This window comes from Raphanus sativus, chromosome 5 (assembly GCF_000801105.2).
Source record: "Raphanus sativus cultivar WK10039 chromosome 5, ASM80110v3, whole genome shotgun sequence".
Lineage (NCBI taxonomy): Eukaryota > Viridiplantae > Streptophyta > Magnoliopsida > Brassicales > Brassicaceae > Raphanus > Raphanus sativus.
The window spans coordinates 9,250,110-9,271,513 of NC_079515.1; the positions used below are offsets into that span (position 1 = coordinate 9,250,110).

The 21,404-nt window shown below is 32.8% G+C and overlaps 3 protein-coding genes across 5 annotated transcripts; 1 reads left to right on the top strand and 2 right to left on the bottom strand.

Annotated features, from left to right (window-relative positions):
• Nucleotides 1-584: 584 nt before the first annotated feature.
• On the bottom strand, nt 585-4,106 carry LOC108805412 (NAD(H) kinase 1). 2 transcript variants are annotated; one of them, XM_018577454.2, is made up of 10 exons: nt 3,801-4,106; nt 3,248-3,419; nt 3,014-3,139; nt 2,659-2,855; nt 2,246-2,362; nt 2,038-2,132; nt 1,763-1,869; nt 1,602-1,675; nt 1,449-1,527; nt 585-1,352 (listed from the first exon to the last, which is right to left on the bottom strand). In XM_018577454.2, exons 1-10 carry the CDS (start codon nt 3,825-3,827, stop codon nt 742-744), a joined length of 1,605 nt encoding a protein of 534 aa, XP_018432956.1. In that variant the 5' UTR covers nt 3,828-4,106; the 3' UTR covers nt 585-741. The 2 variants fall into 2 exon arrangements, with proteins under 2 accessions (XP_018432956.1, XP_018432955.1); XM_018577453.2 differs by having other exon boundaries at nt 2,659-2,858; nt 3,801-4,103.
• A 5,117-nt stretch (nt 4,107-9,223) lies between these two features.
• On the bottom strand, nt 9,224-13,228 carry LOC108857799 (ABC transporter G family member 15). The gene is made up of 8 exons (XM_018631813.2): nt 12,876-13,228; nt 12,111-12,190; nt 11,233-11,694; nt 10,866-11,120; nt 10,488-10,772; nt 10,053-10,325; nt 9,850-9,957; nt 9,224-9,733 (listed from the first exon to the last, which is right to left on the bottom strand). The coding sequence occupies exons 1-8, from the start codon at nt 13,105-13,107 to the stop codon at nt 9,353-9,355; spliced, it is 2,076 nt and encodes a 691-aa protein (XP_018487315.1). The 5' UTR covers nt 13,108-13,228; the 3' UTR covers nt 9,224-9,352.
• Nucleotides 13,229-17,536: 4,308 nt separating this feature from the next.
• On the top strand, nt 17,537-20,677 carry LOC108856471 (zinc finger CCCH domain-containing protein 55). 2 transcript variants are annotated; one of them, XM_018630281.2, is made up of 8 exons: nt 17,537-18,480; nt 18,786-18,956; nt 19,062-19,241; nt 19,334-19,437; nt 19,518-19,763; nt 19,847-19,931; nt 20,040-20,207; nt 20,316-20,677. In XM_018630281.2, the coding sequence occupies exons 1-7, from the start codon at nt 17,663-17,665 to the stop codon at nt 20,197-20,199; spliced, it is 1,764 nt and encodes a 587-aa protein (XP_018485783.2). In that variant the 5' UTR covers nt 17,537-17,662; the 3' UTR covers nt 20,200-20,207; nt 20,316-20,677. The 2 variants fall into 2 exon arrangements, with proteins under 2 accessions (XP_018485783.2, XP_018485782.2); XM_018630280.2 differs by having other exon boundaries at nt 17,538-18,480; nt 19,331-19,437.
• The last annotated feature ends 727 nt before the right edge of the window (nt 20,678-21,404 follow it).

The following is a 21,404-nucleotide window of genomic DNA, read 5'->3' on the forward strand; positions in this document are numbered from 1 at the left end:
TTAAATTTTTCTAAAAACATTTCCAATGTAAAACTCCATTTTTTTCTCTTAAATAGAATACCTCTATAATAGAGTTGAATTTTATTCAAACTCCAGTCTATTTTGGAGAGGAAAATATAATGATGAACAAAAAAAATATCATTACTCCATTTATGGAGCAATTTTATGGTTTACTCCATTATGAAATGGAAAATAGAGTGAAGTTTGAGCATTCCTTATTCCAAACTCCATTTAGAATGAAATACTTATTCCTTCCATTTGGAATGAAATATGAAATACAGTTGGAGATGTTCGCGACTCCCTTCTTTTAGTCATAGAGTTTGAAAACAAAATCATTGAATGTAAAATCGTTTAGAACAGAAACATCTCTGATTGATTAACTTTGAATGACATCATATCACATAAAAGCAGAGAATTATTGGTCATAGCAAAGCAGCTACAGCAACCACAGTAGCACCAAACAAGATCAGATTCAAGGTTTATAAAAGTATGTAAATTATTTTTTTTTTTTTTTTGATCAAAAGTATGTAAATTATTTATAATAGTTTGTTCAAAAAAAAAAAAAAAAAAAAAAAAAAAAAAAAAAAAGCAAAGCAGCTACATACTACATTTTCCTTTACACCCAACAATTGGATACAAAACCACCAGATACTACATCTTTGTCTCTATGCATATAAATAAATTGTGTATATGGTTTAAAAGGACTAGAGAATTCTGGGATAAAATTTGTTTAAGTGGTCACTACTGAGGGCCGTCAGAGGATTGAACCTTTCTTTGGTTCCAGTGAAGACCGTCGTGGATGCTGCGTAGGAAGTCATTAGTGGATTCGACCTGGCAAGCCGTTGAGACAGGCCACGGTGCCATGCTACACACTAGTGCATCCCCTGCTTCAAGTTGTTTCCGGCCCTTCCCATCAAACGACACCCACGCCGAGCCTCTGCTGTTAAATGGCACCTGCACTCTCACTGTCACATGGTCCGGTAATATCAGCGGGCGGAAAGACAGAGAATGCGGACAGATTGGTGTGAACAAGATCCCAGGAACCTGGGGATGGACCATTGATCCACCAGCTGCAAGCGAGTAAGCGGTGCTACCAGATGTGGTAGATAGAATTAGTCCATCGCCTTGAACACATGTGACAAAGGAGTTGTCGCAGTAGCACTCAAGGTTTGTGAGGTAAGATGATATTCCACGGTCGATGGTGACTTCATTAAGAACAAGTGTATTCTCCTCTGTCTCGTAGTCATGCCTTGCTTTATCTCTGATGATGTGACACTGCAACCTGTGTCGTAATGTAATGCTAACTGGACCCCTCAAAACCGAATCAAGACAATCTCGGTATTGTTCGCTCTCTGTGGGATCATAAGAAAAAGTTCTAGTTTCAATCTAACAGATGCTAATAAACAAAAAAGGTGTTAAAAGAAAAGGAAAGATGAAGAAGCACATACGGAAAGGAGTCATGAATCCGAGAGATCCCATGGAAAATGGAACAATTGGAGGCACTGGTCCTTTGAACATGGATGCTGCCTGTAAACATTAAGATGTTCCACGTTAGATCGTGTTTGTGTGTGTAAGGAAGAGACAGATGTGACATTACTTACCCATAGAACTGTACCATCCCCACCAAGAGTTATGACAAGGTCAACCTTTGGGTGTAGAAGTGAAATTTCTTTGTCTGCATAAACAAATATGACCAATTGGTTAAAAGAAATGAATCTTTGATATCATATACAGAGAAAAAAAAAGAGAGATATATATTTACCATCTTCCCAAGTTTGAACAAAGTCGAAGGAACTTGATTCAGATAAAAGTTCTGCCTTCACTCGTGGTTCCACGTAAACATTTAGTCCTTTATGATCTCTCAACCATCTGAAGTGGAAACAAACATCATCAAAATATGATTTACTTCATCATAAGCAACACTTTTTTTTTTTACCTTTTAATTTAGAGAAAAGTACTGAATCTAGTCCTCATGGTTTGTGTAAAAATGGTCATAACGATATCTTTTCTGAAAGAGATAAAAAAGCAAATACTAACCTGACCATTTCCACAGAGAGAACTCGTACAGAAGTTGAATTAGGTTTAGTGAAGATAATAACAGTTTGTGGATTGCTCTCCCATGTCAGTGAAATCTGAATATTACAAGTTGTATAAGTTAGTCTACATACTGAAGAACTGTGTACCGAGGTGAGAACAAAAGTAACTGCAGTAAAAGATAAAATGAAACAAGACTCTCTCATCCTACCTGTTTACTACTGCGGTCAGCTGTAGTGATATTCCCGCTCTCAAACGAGACTATATCTTTTTTGTGTTGATGATCATTAGCCTGCCCTTTGCAGCCCCACGAAAGCTTAAATGATGCCTGCATCCACGTTAAACAGACTTTTTTAAAAAAATGTAATGCACTAACATATCTAATACAACACTACATGCAAAACCTAAAGTTGCACAGTTTAGGAGATAGTAGTATTGCAGGCAGGTTTGGGAGACAGCAAATGTGAGGAAACTTAACGAGCTCTAAAAGAAGGAATGCTCATCTAAAATTGATGTCCTATTGTCTGCTTAGTGCTGGTAGAATGCTGCCTACTTATGTCTATTGACTTTTGCATATAACCAAAAGCCAAATATAAGCAAGCAATAGCTGGACCACAATAGTACCTTTTTCTTCAATTTGTTGTTAGAGGCATTATTAGGACTATTAGGTTCACATTCTTGGAGAACTTGATGAGCGCAAATACGCTCCAAGGAACACCTTCCTGATCTCCCGTTTTCCTGAACATGAAGCCTTGGAGACTTGGCTAAATGATCCATCCCCTTGTCACTAGATTCATCAGCACACACTCCATTTGACGGTGCTGCTGTAATCATATATACAAACCATATAACTATGTTATTCAAACACATACACACAGTCATTCAAACCAAAACAACTAGAACTAATTGGTGAAGTCACGCGGAACTGGATATATGGTATTTATCATACTAAAGCTAGTTAGCAGAAATTTTGGAAAACCTTTATGGAGCAGCAGCAACTCGAGGTTCTTGGACCTCTCCAACTCATATCTTCGTTTCCATTCAGCAGCTTCAGCTTGAGCCAACGCCTTTCCTTCAGAAGATCCTCTTAAAGCCTTTGCAACAGCTACAAAGAATGGCAAAAAGTAAGTCAAAAAGATAAAGAAAAGAAAACACACAAAGAAGCATGAGAGGGTTTTAGCTTGGGGGCAACATGATCCAAAAGCTTACTTACTTCTTAAAGCCTCAGAGAACTCAATGAGATGATCATCATTAGCCTGCATAGGAGTCTGCTGAAAAAGAAGCTCCTGAACAGCTTTCTCTGACTGAGCTAGTGATGACAAATCACTGAAACCATTTTCTTGCTTTGACCGCAAATTGTTCGCATCTCCATTTCCAAATGAATCCTGTTAAGCCAAAAAAAAAAAAAAAAATGCACAATAAAGTTATCAAATGCTCTGTTTCAAAAACATGAGCATCTTTGAAGATAGACATAGCCATGAATACAATATCATCGCTAGGGGGCGCTCAATACAAATTAAATAAAACCTCTCCACATTATCAATTTCCGGGCGATCATAAATCCCCAAAAGAGAGTTTTTTTTTTCTTTTCTTATCAAAGCTCAACAAATTTTGGTTTTTTTAAAAAATCCCAAATTTAAGACGAAAAAAAAACAGCAGAGAAAGAGGTGAAGAAACACTCAATAGCCACCAAATGAGAGAGAAATCATACGACCAAACACGCAGAACAGAACGTAATTATAAATAGTACAAGAAGAAAGATTTACAGTGTGATTTAGCTTGTAGGTCGCCATTGAACTCTACGATCCAAGTCGATATAGTTGCGGTCACACGATGAAGACGAAAAAGCTTATGAATTTTTCTCTGGAGACAGGCAGCTATTATATATATATTTGAGAAAATGGGAACAAAGCAAGGAAGAGTCGTAAGAATCTTCCAACTTTTTGGTGAAACCAAACAAGTAAATTGCGTTGAATTTAACGACCGCGGATCACATATTTGACTCTTAACATAAATGTCAACACCAAATAAACCCAGAGATTTTTTTTGAGACTAATTATGAAAAACAAAGGACCATCTCTGATTCTCTTTTTGATTTTTTTACATATTTCATGCACATTAAAATTTGACTATTACCTTTTTACCCTTTACCCTTTACCCTCTCTCTTTCTTTTTGATCGGAGTCGGAGCCTTTACCCTCTCTCTCTCTCTCTCTATCTTTTTTTTTCTTTATCATCTGGTTATTAGATCAAGTCATATTCTTATAAATAAGTGATAAAACACCACTTTTGTCATAAACTTTCAGACTGTTATTTTCTTTATAGTCTTGATCAGAAATCACGATAATATCGAGACTTCCAGGATCTTCTACTTCTAGAGCGTGGCCTGCTAGTGGACAAGATTATGCTTGATTGTAAATGATTAGTGAATAACCTGAGAATGTCCAGAGCTGTTGCTATCTTACTCCTGTCTAATAAAAATAAACGAAAATGTGATGGAATAATACGTGAATAAACAACTTTATATCTTTGTTTCTCCTATATCTTTTATATACAACTTACAAGTTTCCATGTATTTCGATTAAGTTATATGATTCTTGTTGATTGCCGTCTTGCATGATTAAGATTCTTGATTTTGTATCATTATCTTTTCAGATTACTTTATCAACTAATCATTACGTAATCGATCATATAAATATACTGACCGAATTTCGATAGAGTTTTAAATTTTTATATTTATACAACTATTAGTTTCCTGTTCTAATGGAGAAACATTTTGAACACCAACCTCATCTCTGCAATACTCAGATGTTCACATGTTTGAACACCATCTATTAAAAATATAAAATAAGAACTTTACTAACCATTAATTATATCAGTGATGTCACATTACCGTCCCACAAGTTTCAAATTGATATATATGTTCATAATAATTCGATTTCAATATGTGACACACCTAAATAGAAAAAAAAACATAAATGAAGAGAACATAAACTGATCTAGTCCATTTCAGTTTATCCTTTTACATATGATGATTTGTTGATTAGTATTTACTATTTAGTAGTAGTTACACCATGACACCATCAAACCATCAGTTACTTTGCAATAACATATGTACGTGGGCTCCTAACAACGCGTGGCTGCTTTAGAGGACTTTGATATTTCAATCTCACCGCGGTGTTCGGTCGTGGGTTTTCCCACTACATAAGTACACGCTTCTAGTGCGTCAAAACTAGGACACGTGCATATATGTGAACCATAACTCCAATAAATGATTTTAGAGTTGATTTTTGCAAAGCTACTTTCTAGAGCCCTTTTAGAAAATGGAGTTTTCGGACTTGGACGGCAATTTTCTGTTTCATGGAAAAATTCATGGAAAAATTCAATCGTTGCCCAAAAAAAGGAAATATTCAATCAACTTGACTTTTTAATCCCCTTTTCTTATTCCCTTCTTGTTTGCAAATATATTATTTTTTTTCTAAAGACAAGTCTTAATACTTTAGTATTTTTGAATTTTCAAAAAGTCCCTCTGAATTTCCTAACAACAAATATGTAGTATCTTTATTGTCTCTATGAGAAAGTTTACATTTTAGCGAATTTAGTGATTACGATTTCACGATATTGCCTACTAGTTTCATGGGTATTCTTGTTTGTGCTTAAACTAACCACTAGAGTTTAACCTGCCTTTAAAAGAACGGGTATACTTTTTTGTTTTATATTTTTAAAAAAATTTAATTTTTATATATGTGATTTTAATTATACTCATGTTTTTATTTGTATAATATCTTTTTAGATGATTAATAAAAAAAATTAATAATTATATTAAAATAGTTGAACCACATATATCAATAGGTTATATTCTTGTTTTTATTTTAAATGTGGTTATATTTTTGTTTTAGTAGTATTGATTCAAATTCTACGTAATGTCTAATTTAATTTGGTCACATAAAGAAGCTTAGATATGTTCATATATTCCGAAAACAAAATGGGAACAAGTCAGCAAAATCTACTTTTGACGAATATTTTTCCTTTTCTTTTCAACTTCTCTCAAAAGTAAAAGGCCATAAGACTTTTATAGAGTTTTGTGTCTACTAGCCCAAAGTTGGTATCTGGTAATGTATGCCTCATCTTCTTCAATTGTCTATTTGTATTTTTAACACTGTCTTTTTGTATATATATCAAATAATGTGTAATCACCATTATGTTTCATATTGTGTTTCTTTAAAAACAGATTGATTCACAGTGTTTACTTCTCGCATACGAATCAACAAATTTGTAAATGGCATGTTTATCCATAACTTCAGAAGTATCTTAACATTTAATCATCTTAACACAGTATATTATAACAAAATAAAATGTACACTTCATAGATGTTATATAATTACCGGTAGACTGAGTCTCGGTCATTTTATCTCTGCCTATTTCATGATCTTTTTGCGTTCCATTTAATTCCAGCCCTCCTTCGTGAGGAACTGTGTTAATACTGGATTGGACATGACTCTTATACAAAAGCTTAAAATTGAAATTATTATTATTTTTTTTTAAATTAATTTTGAAATTATATCGTACGATGTTACAAAAAAAAATTATATCGTACGAATATTTAGAAATGTTTTATAGTCATTGGCTTTCTTTGAAGACTGGTCACAATTTGGGTAAGTCGAGAACTGATTCAAAGTCTTCCAGAGAGAAAGCTACGTTTACATTTCACTGTTATTATAAAGGACGAACTAGTTTTCTACTTGTTCAACAAAAAAAAAAGATTAGTAAACCATATAATGAAATTTCTTTGAATGTTGTTTTCTTTAGCCGTTTTTATATAATGTGCATATGGTTCAGAGCCAGTCCTGACTTTTTGGTGGCTATAAGCGAAAGGAAAAAATAAGACTGGTTCATAAATTTTCCTACTAATTGTTCTGAATTACATCAAATTTTTGTTCATCCTTATCAGTGTTTACATTACCATCCTCCGTATCTTCTATAGTCTCATGTCCTAAATCCTCATCAAGTTTAGGAGTTTCAGTTTTTTTTCAGCACCTATCTCTTTTCTAATTTTTTGGACCATATTTCTGCAACAATTAAAAATTCATTGGCTATGCTATGAATAAACACATAGAGATATCTGTAGAAAATATGAAACAAAAGAACTACTTATATTTGTCTAAAAACATCAACAATTATAGTTAATTCAACAAATAAAAAATCCATACTGTAGAATATGTGCTGAAACAAAAAAAATCATAAATGACCACTTAAAGTGATAAAAGTGATACGGAAGAAGTATATGAAATCACACACCGTCAAAAAAACTACTTAACAATTTTTGTAAAAAACTAAGAATTATCACATATAATAAAAATATATCAACACTTAAAAATTCTTAAATATTTAAATGCTTAATGTGAATAATAAAATAAAACTTTAAATGAAACAAAAGTAAAAGATTAAATTTTAATAGATTATCAATAACATAAATAAACTAATACCAAATCACAAAAAAAAAAAATTTGTTAATAGATTCATAATCCACATTATCATATGATCTCGTTTGTTTATTTTTAAACTAAAAATCTAACTCCTTAATTAGAATACAAAACATATTCTAATAATATAACCGAAAAGATCCAAAAATAATAATTAAAATTTATGTACTGGTTCAATAAATAGTTCAACTAGTAGTCGGTTACGAGTTTTAATGGTTTTGTGAATTTTAAAATCCAAACTAAATTACATACCGAATCACCGAATTTAGTGGTTCGACCATAGGTACAGATCAGATTTCAAAACATTGAGTATTATGATATTAATACGAATCTAATTAATCATATTTCCCTAAATCTTATATATTAAAACAGAAGTCATAACTTTGATTCATGTGTAGTTCTTTGGAAAATAGATCCTAACTAGAAATTAGTTATCATTCATTTATTACTAAAAATATGATTAACAATATTCACACCTAAATTAACCATCAACTCTTATAAAACTTGATCTCTTAACAAACCAATATATGATTTCTTATCTTATATATTAAAATAGAAACTGTGGCTTATTTCATATGTGATATTTTTATGTGGACCATCATTTAAGATTTTTATTAAATATATTTCCTTAGTACTAATATATATAATATAATATTTCTAATTACTTAAATCATAATATATTTCGATGAAAAAAAATTATAATATCTTTTAATTTAAAATATAAATATCTATATTTAAAAATTCTAACAAATCTGTTGAATAAGATTATAACAATACCTTAACTGTCTAAATTGTACATAAATATTTTTCTTTCAATTTCGTAATTAGTAATGAAATGTTATTATACATTTATATATACATATATATGCATACACAGAGTTATCTTTTATAAAATAAAAAATAAAATCATATTATATTTTATCTATTTATAATAATATCTACCATTTTAAAAGAAACCCATTATATTGCACTTAATATGATAAAATTATTTTATATTCTTAAGTTAATATATTTTATTTTCATAAATATAAATTTATGCTAAAAATATAATATGTTGGTAGAACGGTTTAATATTAGTAAACTCTATAAAACATGCACAAAAATTAACTTATCTTAAAATTTTATATATAAAGTAATTTATTATCTAAAAATGGAAAAACATTAAAAAAAATTAAAGAAAATTTTATGCTTTGAATTATGGGTCTGGATCATAATATATTTAAATACAAAATAATTATCAAAAAAAAAATTCATGCATAAAAATGGTTTTATTATCAAACGCAAATTCAATAAGACAAATATATTCTAAAAGCAATATATATATATATATATGTGATGATTTGAAATAATTAATTAATTTACAGTATAAAAAATATAAAACTATTGTATTTAAAAAGTTATATACACATTTAAATATATAAGTAACTTTAAAAATATATACTAATTATATAAAGCAAATACCCGCACGATTGTGCGGGTTCAGATCTAGTAATCTTTTAAAAGTCAAATTGGGACGACGTCAAGTTCGTTTTTCCAATTTTCTCATTTTATTATGAATGATCCTTATAGTATTTTCGTATTCATAAGTTCGAACGATCCATATTTTCATATTAATATTCTTCCTTGTGTTACATATAAGCCTGGACTTGAAATGAAGTATCAGTAGAGGAACATTTGCGTTTGCCTTTGGTTTCCACTTGGGGAGGGTTTAGTTATAATACTAAAAACTTGGGACTACTTGCTTTTATTCTCCAACAATGACAATTATTGAGCAGATTATGAGATCATGATGAAAAGTTACATGCAGAACAGAGTAAAATTATTACATAAGCCTTTTTAGTGGTGGGCTGGAGAGTTGAGGCCTTCTTGAGAAGAAAGTGAACGGAAAGGCTGATGTCTCCTTGAAGACATTGACGACAGTGACAAAGACAGAGACGGCATTCTCTTGAAAGAAGGTCTCCTGTCAAGGTTCCTCATCGTTCTTTTCGCCTGAATCGCCTTCAGAGCCGGTCCTGCTCTCTCCTTTAGCTTTAAGACCACAAAGAAGAGAAGCCTATAACACACAAGGATTCCTACAACCGCAGCCAAGTCCCACCATTTTGAATGTGTCACCTTCACTCTAAATATCTTGTTTATCACTTCTTCTCCTGTCATTTTCGGCTCACCCGGAAATAAAGGCTCGAACTCTAGTCCGAGAAAGTCGTTCTTGTAACCTCCCTGCAACATCCCAAAACGTTTCTTAAGTTTACTTAACAACATCTGGTTATAATCTTTTCAATAACCTGAAAACATTTTTTAATATGTTCTTGAAACATTTTACTCTCTTCACTTACCTGGATAGCCCAAGATCCATAGCTTATATATGAAACCGGGTAACGCCAAAATATCTTGGGAAGATCAGGAAGCAGACGGAAGAATCCTGAAGTCATCATGATGATTCCCTTACCAAAACATAACATAGAAATCCACACTAAATTAATGTCTTTTATAAACTTTATGATTTTATGAGAAGAAAAAAGAAACAAAGGTTTCTTACAATGAGACCAGCTCCAGTAACAAGACCCATCAAGAAGTTTGGAACAAGCGAAGCCACAACCATCATGAGACTCTCTATCACAGAGACTGAGAAGAAGATGTTGAGGCAGAAGAAAGCGTAATGCGAGAAACCAGGACGAAACTTCACCAAGTTGTAAGTAATAGTTCCCGTGATAACCGAGAGAGAAACCAAGAAAGGGAAAGACGAGATGTAGTTGGAGAGAATATAAACCGAAACTCCATAGTAACCACTCATCCTCTCTTTGTAGAACACCTACAACAAGACAAAATCGCATTTTCATCATGGCCGGTTCTGAGAAAACAATTAAATAAGGACTTTAGTAAAAATAATTAATTAATTATTTTAACAATTTGGAAACCTATTTTTTATATATTGACCCGAAAAGGGTTAGGGGTCAATGATTATTATTTTTACCTTCATTTCTTCAAGGAAAGAAGGGAAGCCTCCAATGGACATGAACGTCATGAAACCGGTGATGAAACCGCCACAAGAGACCCTGGCTAAGATTGATGTGTAGCTATATCCCACGTCGTAGAATATGGTCCCTACGCTTATAGAAACAACAATGTAGCTCACTATTCTTGTCCAATAGTAACCTACATCACGACACATGTTTATGAATGATCTTGCTGTTAATGTCCTAAGTTGTTTCCACCAGCTCGCTTCACTCCCTCTTCTCACTTCCATCTCATTCCCATCCTGGGAGGGGGGAAAAGATAACGTTATGGTAACATGACCAGCTCATGAGTTAACTTTGAATATATGGAATGAAGAAAGGAGTTGCGAACTTACGATGTTAGATAGTTCTTGGATTCTACATTTTGCGGATTTTGCATACTTTGAACGCCTGTAGTTCTCAACAAGCCTTGCTCTGATCACAGGTGTTGCTAAATTCATCAATGGATCTGATGTAACTGGTGTTTCCTGAATTCTTTGAGACCCTTTGAGCGTAGCTGTGACTGTGTCAAAGTCTGAGTTTATACATCGGAGGAAGTGATCAGAAGGATTCCTCTTCTTGGGACATGGGAAGCCAGATTCAGCAAAGAACTACATTTCAAATAATCAAAAACAAAACAGAGTATTCTCCATATCAAGATAGCGTAAGATAGAAGCTTTAGGGTTTCCTGTAGTACAAGCAAATCAAGAGTTTGGAGTTGACCTCAACAGCAGACTTGGCTTCACCAAAGTAGACAGACTCACCACTCGAGAGCAAGAAAAGATCATCAAAAAGCGCAAAAACCTCGCTGCTAGGCTGATGAATCGATGAAATAACGGTTCTGCCATCTCGCGCGATGTTCCTAAGTGTCTGAATCACGAAAAACGCGGAAGCACTGTCCAAACCGCTGGTGGGTTCGTCGAGGAAGAGGATCTGAGGGCGTGTTAAGATCTCTAAAGCGATGCTGACACGTTTCCTCTCGCCACCACTAACTCCCCTAGCGTGCCAGTTTCCAATGGCTCTATCTGCGCAGTCTTGAAGACCAAGCTCCATGATTGTGCCATCCACAATGTCACTCACTTCCTCGTTAGACATATCACTTGGAAGCCTCAAGCGAGCTGAGTATGTTATTGTCTCCCTCACTGTTAGTGTCCCCAGCAATATATCCTCTTGTGTTACATATGCCTATACACACATATTCACATTATCCATATACTGAAAGATCAATAATATGTAGAGAACTTGCAACACTTTACTGAGATCAAATGAATGTAAATCTAAAAGTTGTTGATCAAGGTAAGTATTTGTTTACCTTTTTTTTTTTTTTGCTAAAGTTTGGGTATTTGTTTATATTTTGAAGGCCCTTTTAATATAACTGACCTTATATATTATCACACAAGATATTTATACAAAACGATTACAGAGCTTTGACCTTTGCAGTTTGCACCACTATCTAAGGTTAGTCTGTCTAGAATTTGTTACCATCAATGAAAGTTGATAACGTTCACCAACCAAAAGAATAAATCCTAACGAACTAACAAATTAGTTGCATGTTATGGAATGTCCGAATGTGAGATGAAATTTTTAATGAGGAAACTTACTACGAGACCGTAGTCTAGTCTAGCTTTCTTGCCGTTGAGTAGGAGATTACCGGTCATGATCACGTTTCTTGCGAGTCTACCTGTAGATAATTCGAGAATTCTTTTCTTAACAAACAATTAGAACTTTGTGTTATGGCTTTAAATAGAATATAATTTAGCAAAAGAAAAACTTTGTGTTATGGAGAAAAACCAAACAATACTATTTTCACAGATAAATATTGATCATAACTAATGAGATCATGAATAAGAAATGGTAGCCCCAGTAATAAATTTTACATTTATGAGGCATGCAGTATTCTGTCTACTGCTCTTTGCATGCAATGGATGTTAAAAATATATACACATATACATACACTACAGATATAAAACTTTAGTTTTTTTTGACAAAGGATATAAAACTTTAGTTTGGTGTATAAATCGGTTAAGGTGATAAATACTTTAACGATATTCAAAAAGGAATTTTAAGAATAACCAAGCAAATAAAATATGTGCTTATGATCTATGATGATGTGATGCCTCAGCTGGTAAACTAAGGTATAATTTGTAGAATTATAAAACCTATTACATTTACAAATCTTTTATATACCATTTTGGCGTTTTCCGGAGTATAACTAGACACTAAACTAAGTAAATAATACTCTTTTTGCTAAAAAAAATCAACAATACTAAAACCCAAAAACAAATTATATAAAATTCGCCAAGATATAGGTTTCTCATATGGAATGTGTGATGCATGCAGTTGAATATCGTTTAGAAGAAACGAACCTGCAAGAGAGTCAAGAAGAGTGGACTTTCCGGATCCAGAAGGACCCATTATAGCCATGATCCGACCTGGTTCAGCATACCCGTTTAGTCTCTGTAGCAACCTTCGGGTCGGACCATCACTGAAGTTGGGTATAACCACCGTTAAGTCTTCCCACGCCAGATACGCTCCACGGCTCATCTCCGCCTTTGACGGTAGCTGCCTCCGGCAACTACTTGATCCCTCTAGTTCCATAGTTTCTGTTTACTCTCACGATCTAGTTTTAGTTTTATTTGTTTCTTCTAGTTGCTCTTTTGTTGGTCGGAGTGAATAATAACGAGTAGGAAAAACAAAAGGATAAAAACTATATAAGCTCTACATTCACCAAACAACTAAATTCATTTAATGGATGCCTTTAATATGGCAACATTTATAAGAGGGCATGCATGTATTGATGTATATCTACATTAGCCTACTACTGTATATAGTATCCAAATGACTAGTAAATGCGTGTATATTGAGGAGGAGGAGATAGATCGATGGCACACATATTTATATATATACGCAAATAATGCGTTGAGATAATGGTCCAATATATTTACAGTTATGTTGATATTTTAAAGTCATACTAATAAAAGTATTTTCTATCTACTTTTACTAACTTATCGATGATTAAAATTTAAATATGATCCAAAATTAACTTACACTAATTTTCAGAATTTGGAATGTTAACATTAGTTTTATTTAACAACATAAAATGGAAAATTCCTTATATAAAAAAATACAGATTGGGTTAACTTAAAATTAGTAAATTAGGTAGTAATCTACGCTGTTCACATAGTGAAATAGTTTATTAGACTATTTATTGTATGTTGTATTAAAGAATTTGTCGTATATTTTTTTGGGATAAACATTCATATATTTGTTCGGATTCAGTTGATTTATTCGGATTTTAGATTTTTAGAGTTAGAAATTTAAGTTGTATTCGGATATTAATAAATTTTGGTTTAGAATGGGTTCGATCATTGTGGATTTAGTTCGCATTCGAGTTCAGATACCTATTTTAGTTATGTTTTTCTTTAACAAAAATTCAAATATACTTAAATTCCAAAAATAAAATAAGATAAAACATAAAATTTTGAATGATGTAAGATTAAATATTTAAATTTACATAAAACTAGTTGAATTTAAATATTTGGATGGAGAACAAATAAATATTTTCTGTATTTTGAATATTTTCTGTTATTTTTAGATATTTACTTGTGACTATATCGATAATTTTTAGATATTTTCATATTTTTGAATGTGGTGTTACGGAAAAAAAAGAATATCTAATAGATATGAATTTAAATAATTAACATATTTAAATATATAATTACGATTTAAGATATTTTTGGTATCTAAAATATTTTAGTTTGGATTAGATTTGAGTCTTTTTGTATAGATATTACACTTTTAGATTCATCAGAGAATTTAGTCAATTTTTGTTTGTGTCTAATATTACTTTGAAATCTATTTCAGTTCGGTTCTTTAGATCCAAAGATTTTACCTAAAATTACTTTTTCTACTAACATAAAGAAAAAGATAAATTTAAACAAATATTTTGAGCTTATTTAATATACATAATTATTGAAATATACTTTTATAATATCAATAAAAATAGTTGGACGTGATATCAATATTGTTTTGCATATTGCAAAATTGACCACTAATATGTATTTTCTTATAATTTTTTTTTGGTAAGTATAATAAAATACCATACAATCAAGTGAAAAATATTACAGATGTGTGAAAAATAATGTGATTTCTTCACTCAGCACATAGCACATGAATTCTGTTTTTCAATCAATTCAATTCAATTTGTGTCTTTGAAATGTAAAGGGTTTTATTTGGGCCTGTAATTTGGAAGCATTTGAACGAGAGAGTATAAATTACATTTTGGGCCGAAACTGGGCTATTTAACGTTTCTCAGGAAACAAAGGTTCTCTTCTTTGTAAAGGGTAAGGGTTTTATTTGGGCCTCTGATTGACGTCGATTTTCTCTCTTTAATCATGGAAATAAATAAATTTGTTTCAGCTTACACGTATAAAAGATAAGGGAGCAAAGTTGCCCAAAAGAACAAAGTATGTATTCAAAATCGCAACATGATTTGTTTCTTCCTTTCTTTCTGGCATTCATGATGTGACAGCTTACAGCTACTCATACATACACACCTAGGATACTAAAACTTAGCTATATTTTAATTTTAAAAACGTTAGATACTGGTCCTTTATAGTCATCATTTTTTATCCGTTTCCGGATAATTTAAACACAGTTTATAAAATCTTATTTACTCAGATACTGCTGTTTTAAATAACTTAAACTGTACCGTAGTAAAAGTAATCGGTAAAATTGAGAAGTCTCGTTTTCGATGAAGAGCATTTACTTTTGTTTTCATTATTGTCTGATGCATGGTTTCTCTGGCAAATAATACGAACTCTGGTCAAATTGACTATGACTATTGAGAACCTCACGTGTCCCCGTAAAGCAATCTTACATACTGTTTGATACATTTAACGGTAAAGATCTGACCAGTATTTAAAGCTAGGTGCACTCGCTGTACTGGAATTTTACTGACAGAGAAAAAAAATAATGTCACGCGCGGGTTTTAGTGAGTCAGGGGAAAAGTGAGCGCGGTTAACGAAGCAGCCCGGTTCCAGATTTTTGCGCTATTAACAAACAAACAAAGGTTAGGCTAATTTTGTTGTTTATGTTTTCCTATCAAATACAATACTCTTTCGGTAAGTTTTTAGCCTCTTTTCCCTGTACTAGTATAAAAGCTTCGTGTATTATAAATATACTTAAGGGAAATTGCATTGTATAACTCAAATGTAAATTTATAAATGATATTTTTTATTAATAAAACAAAAAGTAATGAGTATTTTTTTAACAAGTGTGAGAAATTTTAAAACATTAATCTTTTAAATAAAGAGAGTAGTATTGGTTGATCAAAAAAAAAAGAGAGTAGTATTTTTCGTTGACAAAAAAAGAGAGTAAATTGTTTGTAATTGTCTTCGAGTGTAGAGTGATATAGATGTCATATATTGTAGTCGAATATATGGCATACATGCCTCTGTTTTCCTAAAACTGAAATTACCACTTACAAGAATTTAATGCAAGCCCTTTTGTCAAAAAAAAAAAGAAAGATTATAATGCACATTGTCAAAATGCAAAAATTAATATTTCTATAACCATACAGAGATAAAACAAACATGAATCATTTTGCACCAAAATTATACATTTTGGGAAGTGATGGTGGTAAACAAGCTTATAATGTATACATAAATTTTCTAGGATTTATTTTATATGATTTACATTTTGAAACAACAAAATATCAAATTATTTGTAAACCTTTGTTTGTATCAAATAAGTATTTAATAACATTAGAAAAACTATAATCAAATAAATAATAAAATAGGCGAGAAATTGAAATAAAATTGTTATTTTTTAATAATAGCCTAACAAAAATGTTATTTGAAAGAAATAAACCTATTAAACTGACTTATCAGTTTTCTACTGTAATTTTTATGTAGATTTTATGTACATATGGTATTCAACTGCTAAATTATAAAAAATGATTTTTATATCAATTTGTTTATAGAGTTATGACTTATGATCCATAATTAAAAATTGTTCAAAATCCTAACATAATAATATTGTAATTTTAAAATTAATTAGATAAGATCCTTAAAATCTAAAAAAATCTTAGATTATGTAATTTATGTTAAAATAAACTGTTTAAATATCATATAAATTTTATTTAATATCATAAATTATTAATTTTATAATGACAAGTATAATAAACTTTAATGATTAGTTATATTTATCAAACAAACTTACTAAACTGACTTATCAGTTTTCTATTGCAAAATTTTATAGTTGTGCTTATGAACATATGATACTCAATCGTTAAATTGTATATATGATTTTTAATCAATCTTTATAGAGTTATGATCCATAACTAAAAATCGTTCAAATCTCTAACTTAATAATATTTGTAATTGCATAAAAGATCTTTAAAGTTTAAAATCTTAGATCAGGTATTTTTATATTGAATCAAATTGTCTAAATATCGTATAAATTTGGTAAAATCACAAATTAATAATTTATAACAACAAATTTAATAAATTTAAAATGATTAATTAAATTTAACAAAACACAACAAAATTTACAGTGAATCATAGTTGACTGACAACATCAGCAAAAAGTAATGCTCTATTTTTGTTTTTTTAAGAGCTTTCTATAAAAGTAAGGCTGTGTTAAATCATGCATCCAATCTTTGTCAAGAAAATGTAAACCATGCATCCAATGGGAGTAACCCTTGGTCTGTTGAAAAACATATTTTTTTGTCAACTGTTGAAAAACAGATTTATTAAATAAAATCTTAATAACAAACTTTCAAGCAAAATAAGGAACCAAATCAATTATATTTTAAAAACTATAGTTGCTGCTGCTAAAGAGTCTCGACGAACTTGAAAGCCCTAAACCCGATATCAAAAACAGAACCCGAAAAGAAAGTAACATATTACGAAAGTAGTTTCTTTTTTTTTTAATACAAAATAAATGCTCTCATAACAAGACAAAAAACCATATACTAAAAATCTCCAAAGAAAAAAACATATGCATTTTAACGCATAAATAAACCAAAGCAAGTACTAATAGTTAAGAAAGAAGCCACTCCTCAGAAAAACATTATAGCCTCTTCTCCTTCCTTCATCAATCTCTCTCTCTCTCTCCCTCTCACTTAAACGAAAGAAAGAAACGATTTTTAATGGATCCAGGAGATCCTACTTCGATACTCTTCACAAAGATCCGAACTTTAGAACCGGACTTCGCCTCCAAAATCATTGGCTACCTCCTGTTACAGGACTTGGGTAAGAGAGACTTGATGCGTCTTGCTCTCGGACCAGACACTCTCTTACACTCCGTTTGTCTCAAGGCCAAAACCGCTCTGGGTCTCGGATCCTCTCCTTCTTCTTCTGGCACTACGCCGTTGAACCCTATCTCTAGACCCATTAACATCCATCGTCATTCCCCGAGGAATGGCTTTACGGAGTTCTCCAGGAGCCCTTCACTGAACAACCCTAACGTGGGTTCGAGTCCTTTTCAAGCAAGTTCCTCTCTTTTCGCTTCGGATGGTGGTAGTGGTGGTGACGATTTGCTCGATGAGGGGCAACTCGGTAACTACTTGTCCTTCCTCAACGAGTCTTCTTCCAAGAACAACAACAACAACGACGAGAACACGGATCTGTTCGGGTTCTCTGGCGACAACGAAGATGCCCATTTGCACAAGAGGAGTTTCTCGGCGAGTGATGTTTGTTTCGGTTCAGAGGAGCCCGGTTACGGCGGCGGTTACACTCGGTTTCCTCACGGTGCTGGTGGTGGTGGTGGTTTAGGGGATGATTTTGATTCTCCGGGTGGGTTTGGGTCTCCGGATTACAGACAGCAAGAGGAGGAGATAGCGAGGATGAAACTGGCTCAACGGCAGCGAATGGCCGCCGCTCAGTTCTTGGCGGCTAGTGGTGGTGGCTCTCCAATGTCTTATGATAAAGGCATTAATTTTCTCTTGGGTTCCCGTAACGCTCTTAGGTCAGTAATCATCAAATGGACCTCCTTTTTTCTTTTTGGCCTAATAATGTATGTTTGGTTGAATCATGAAAAAGTGCATTTATGCAATTAACTTTAGTGAATTATTAAGGTGCATGATGAGATGCCACTAATAATTTAACATTGTGGTTGTTCATATTGTTTTTTTTTCCACTTTTGGTGTTACATTTACATGCTAATGGTTTTCTTAGGCTCTAGTTTTTGGTTTATTTAGTTGTTTGCAAGTCTTATTCATACAATGCATCTATGTTGTGGTGTAAATGTTAAGCTTTCTTTTGGTGGTGCAGATCAGGAGGGTTTGGGGATGAGGGGTACTGGTTTGGTAGTCCAGGGAGACATGAAAGGGAGGAGTTTATTATGGGGATGGGAGATAAATCTAACTCTGCATCTAAACAGATTTACTTGACTTTTCCAGCTGATAGCTCCTTCACTGATGAAGATGTCTCCAACTACTTCGGGTAATCTTTCAAAAACAAAAAACCAGCATCAAAAGCTGTTATGAGATTGCATTCATCACAACTTTGTTTGATATCTTCTAATGAGACTCTGTTTCTTGTTGGTAGCAATTTTGGAGCGGTGCAAGATGTAAGGATTCCATACCAGCAGAAACGGATGTTTGGGTTTGTGACTTTTGTGCACTCTGAAACTGTGAGAATCATATTGGCCAGAGGAAACCCTCATTTCATCTGCGACTCACGTGTGCTTGTTAAACCCTACAAGGAGAAAGGCAGAATCCTTGAAAAGTATGTTGAAACCACCAAACATGCCTAAGTCTTGTTTTTACCTTTTCGTCAGATTCTTCTCTTTATGATAATGTTTTGTCAAACAACAGTAGGAGGCAGCAGCAGCAACTGCTTCAGCAGATGGAGAGAGGGAACTTTTCTCCTGGTTCAAGTCCATCTGGAATGGATGCAAGGGATCTCTTTGATTGTCACTTCGGTTAGTTTTCCTTGATTCTTCTCACTCTTATGTGGTGGTGGATAATGGTTTCAGTCTGGTGTTCTTGTTTGCTTTACCAGGACCGAGGATGTTTTCTAGCACGCAAGAGATGATGATGAGGAGAAAAGCTGAGCAAGCTGAGTTGCAACAAGCATTAGAATTCCAAAGGAGAAGACTTATCAATCTGCAGTTACCCGACTTGGACAGCGAGTCGTTCCACCATCACCAGCGCAGTCTTTCTATTGGCTCCCCTGTTCATTACCCCTCCCGCGTCAATCAAAGCATGCTCTTTCGATCGGAAAACGCTGGTGAACAAGTCTTAGAAGGTTATTATTCATCTCTCCTGCAATGGAAAATAAGCTTTATTATATTCACCACTTTCCCTTCCCCTGTGTTTCGGTCTTAGCAGGTAATGGTGATTCAGGACATTTTCAGTCTGAAGCAAACCAAACGTTTCAGTCTGATTCTGATAATAATAACAACAGCCACAAAGGGTATGTATATATCAATTCTCATTATTATTTTTTTGGACATCTCAAGTCTTATGAACTGGTTAGTACTACATCAATGCTTATCAGTGCTTTTTGTTATCATTGGTTAAGGCAAGAGACAAGTCTGGAGAACGCTCTACCTGATTGCTTCTTTGCTTCCCCATCAAAGACCGGTGAAACCCAAGAACAGTCCGAGTCTGAGAATGACAACTGTGCTACTCTCTCTGTTACTGTGGAAATCAAGCCAGCCTCAACACTTCAATCAGCCTAGCTATTTTGGTATGTTAAAAAATCTCCAATCATTAAACCTGTGTTAATTCTCTTCCTTTGGAACTTTGAAGCTCCTTATTATAACTGTTGCATCGTTTTAATTATCTTTGGTTGCAGAAAAGTAGAGACTGATAAAAAGCAGGAAGTAGAAGAAGAACTTTGTCTATATGTAGAAGAAGAAGCTAAAGTGGTGGTTTTATAACATGCAACAGAAAGAAAGGGAGTTAGGATTTTTTTACATATCTCTGGCGGTTATGGAAATGCCAAATCTGAAATAGAATTACAACTAAGTACTAACCTCAGACGGTGCATTCATAGGCAGAGAACATTACAGTTACTCAAACCTTAAGTTTTAAAGTTTCTTCCTCTGTTCATTGATGATTGGTTGTTTACCTTTTTTACCGGGTCACAAGACCTCTGGTTCTTGGACTAGGTCTACTTCAGTTGTGTGTCAGTACAGATGAAAATATTTCTCTCTATTTCATCTGTGTCTTATCCTTTCTTCTCTAATACAACTCTATATTCTAATTAGCCAAGTCAATAACTAAGGCAAAAGAATTCTTTTAGGGCTCTTCTCACCAAACCAAGTGATTTTATTCTTGGTTAACAATGACATAGAAAGAGACTTATGCTCTCTCCCTCCTTGGCTTCAAGGTTTATATGAATTATTAGTGTCCAGGGAGAGAGATGAGAGTTCCTAGTGATTCGGTCATATATTGGTTCCTTTTGGTAATGCTACGATTCAATACACGCTTGTAAAGCCGTTATAATCTCAAATGTAACAAAAATCAACCTGCATAAAAGGAAGAAGAAGATATTACAAACAAGTGATCTTTGGAATAAGAAGAAAACTAGATTTTGGACCCGTGCGTTTGCACACGTGTGTTCCGCGTAATAATATGTTATACATTCATGTTACTAATTCATAATTTATTGAGTTTTGGGATTGATGTATATTTTATAGTTTGTTCAGTGTTCCGTTTTAAACCGTGAGGATGCATTTTTATTTTTGTTGTACAACTATAAATTTTACTTGGTTATGTAAACATTAAAGTGTAAAATATCTGAATACTAAGTTTATTTCAGCATATTTTATTAAATTATATTAAAACTTTTGTGATTTAAATTATATTATAGAGTTATAATTATAGAGTTCTTAAACAGTAACAAATGAATACTTAAGAAGTGATTGTTTGTGTTTTGAAA

What these genes read in the sequence shown, in the direction of transcription:
- LOC108805412 (XM_018577453.2), bottom strand. Translation starts at nt 3,827, where the DNA reads ATGGCGACCTACAAGCTAAATCACACT. An exon ending in GTTGCTGCTGCTCCATAAAG is followed by an intron (nt 2,859 to 3,013) that starts GTTTTCCAAAAT and finishes ATATGATTACAG; the next exon opens with CAGCACCGTCAAATGGAGTG. An exon ending in CGGATTCATGACTCCTTTCC is followed by an intron (nt 1,353 to 1,448) that starts GTATGTGCTTCT and finishes ATGATCCCACAG; the next exon opens with AGAGCGAACAATACCGAGAT.
- LOC108856471 (XM_018630280.2), top strand. Translation starts at nt 17,663, where the DNA reads ATGGATCCAGGAGATCCTACTTCGATACTCTTCACAAAGATCCGAACT. An exon ending in GATGTCTCCAACTACTTCGG is followed by an intron (nt 18,957 to 19,061) that starts GTAATCTTTCAA and finishes TCTTGTTGGTAG; the next exon opens with CAATTTTGGAGCGGTGCAAG. An exon ending in TGGTGAACAAGTCTTAGAAG is followed by an intron (nt 19,764 to 19,846) that starts GTTATTATTCAT and finishes CGGTCTTAGCAG; the next exon opens with GTAATGGTGATTCAGGACAT.
- LOC108857799 (XM_018631813.2), bottom strand. Translation starts at nt 13,107, where the DNA reads ATGGAACTAGAGGGATCAAGTAGTTGCCGGAGGCAGCTACCGTCAAAG. An exon ending in GACTAGACTACGGTCTCGTA is followed by an intron (nt 11,695 to 12,110) that starts GTAAGTTTCCTC and finishes ATGTGTGTATAG; the next exon opens with GCATATGTAACACAAGAGGA. An exon ending in ATGGATCTTGGGCTATCCAG is followed by an intron (nt 9,734 to 9,849) that starts GTAAGTGAAGAG and finishes GGGATGTTGCAG; the next exon opens with GGAGGTTACAAGAACGACTT.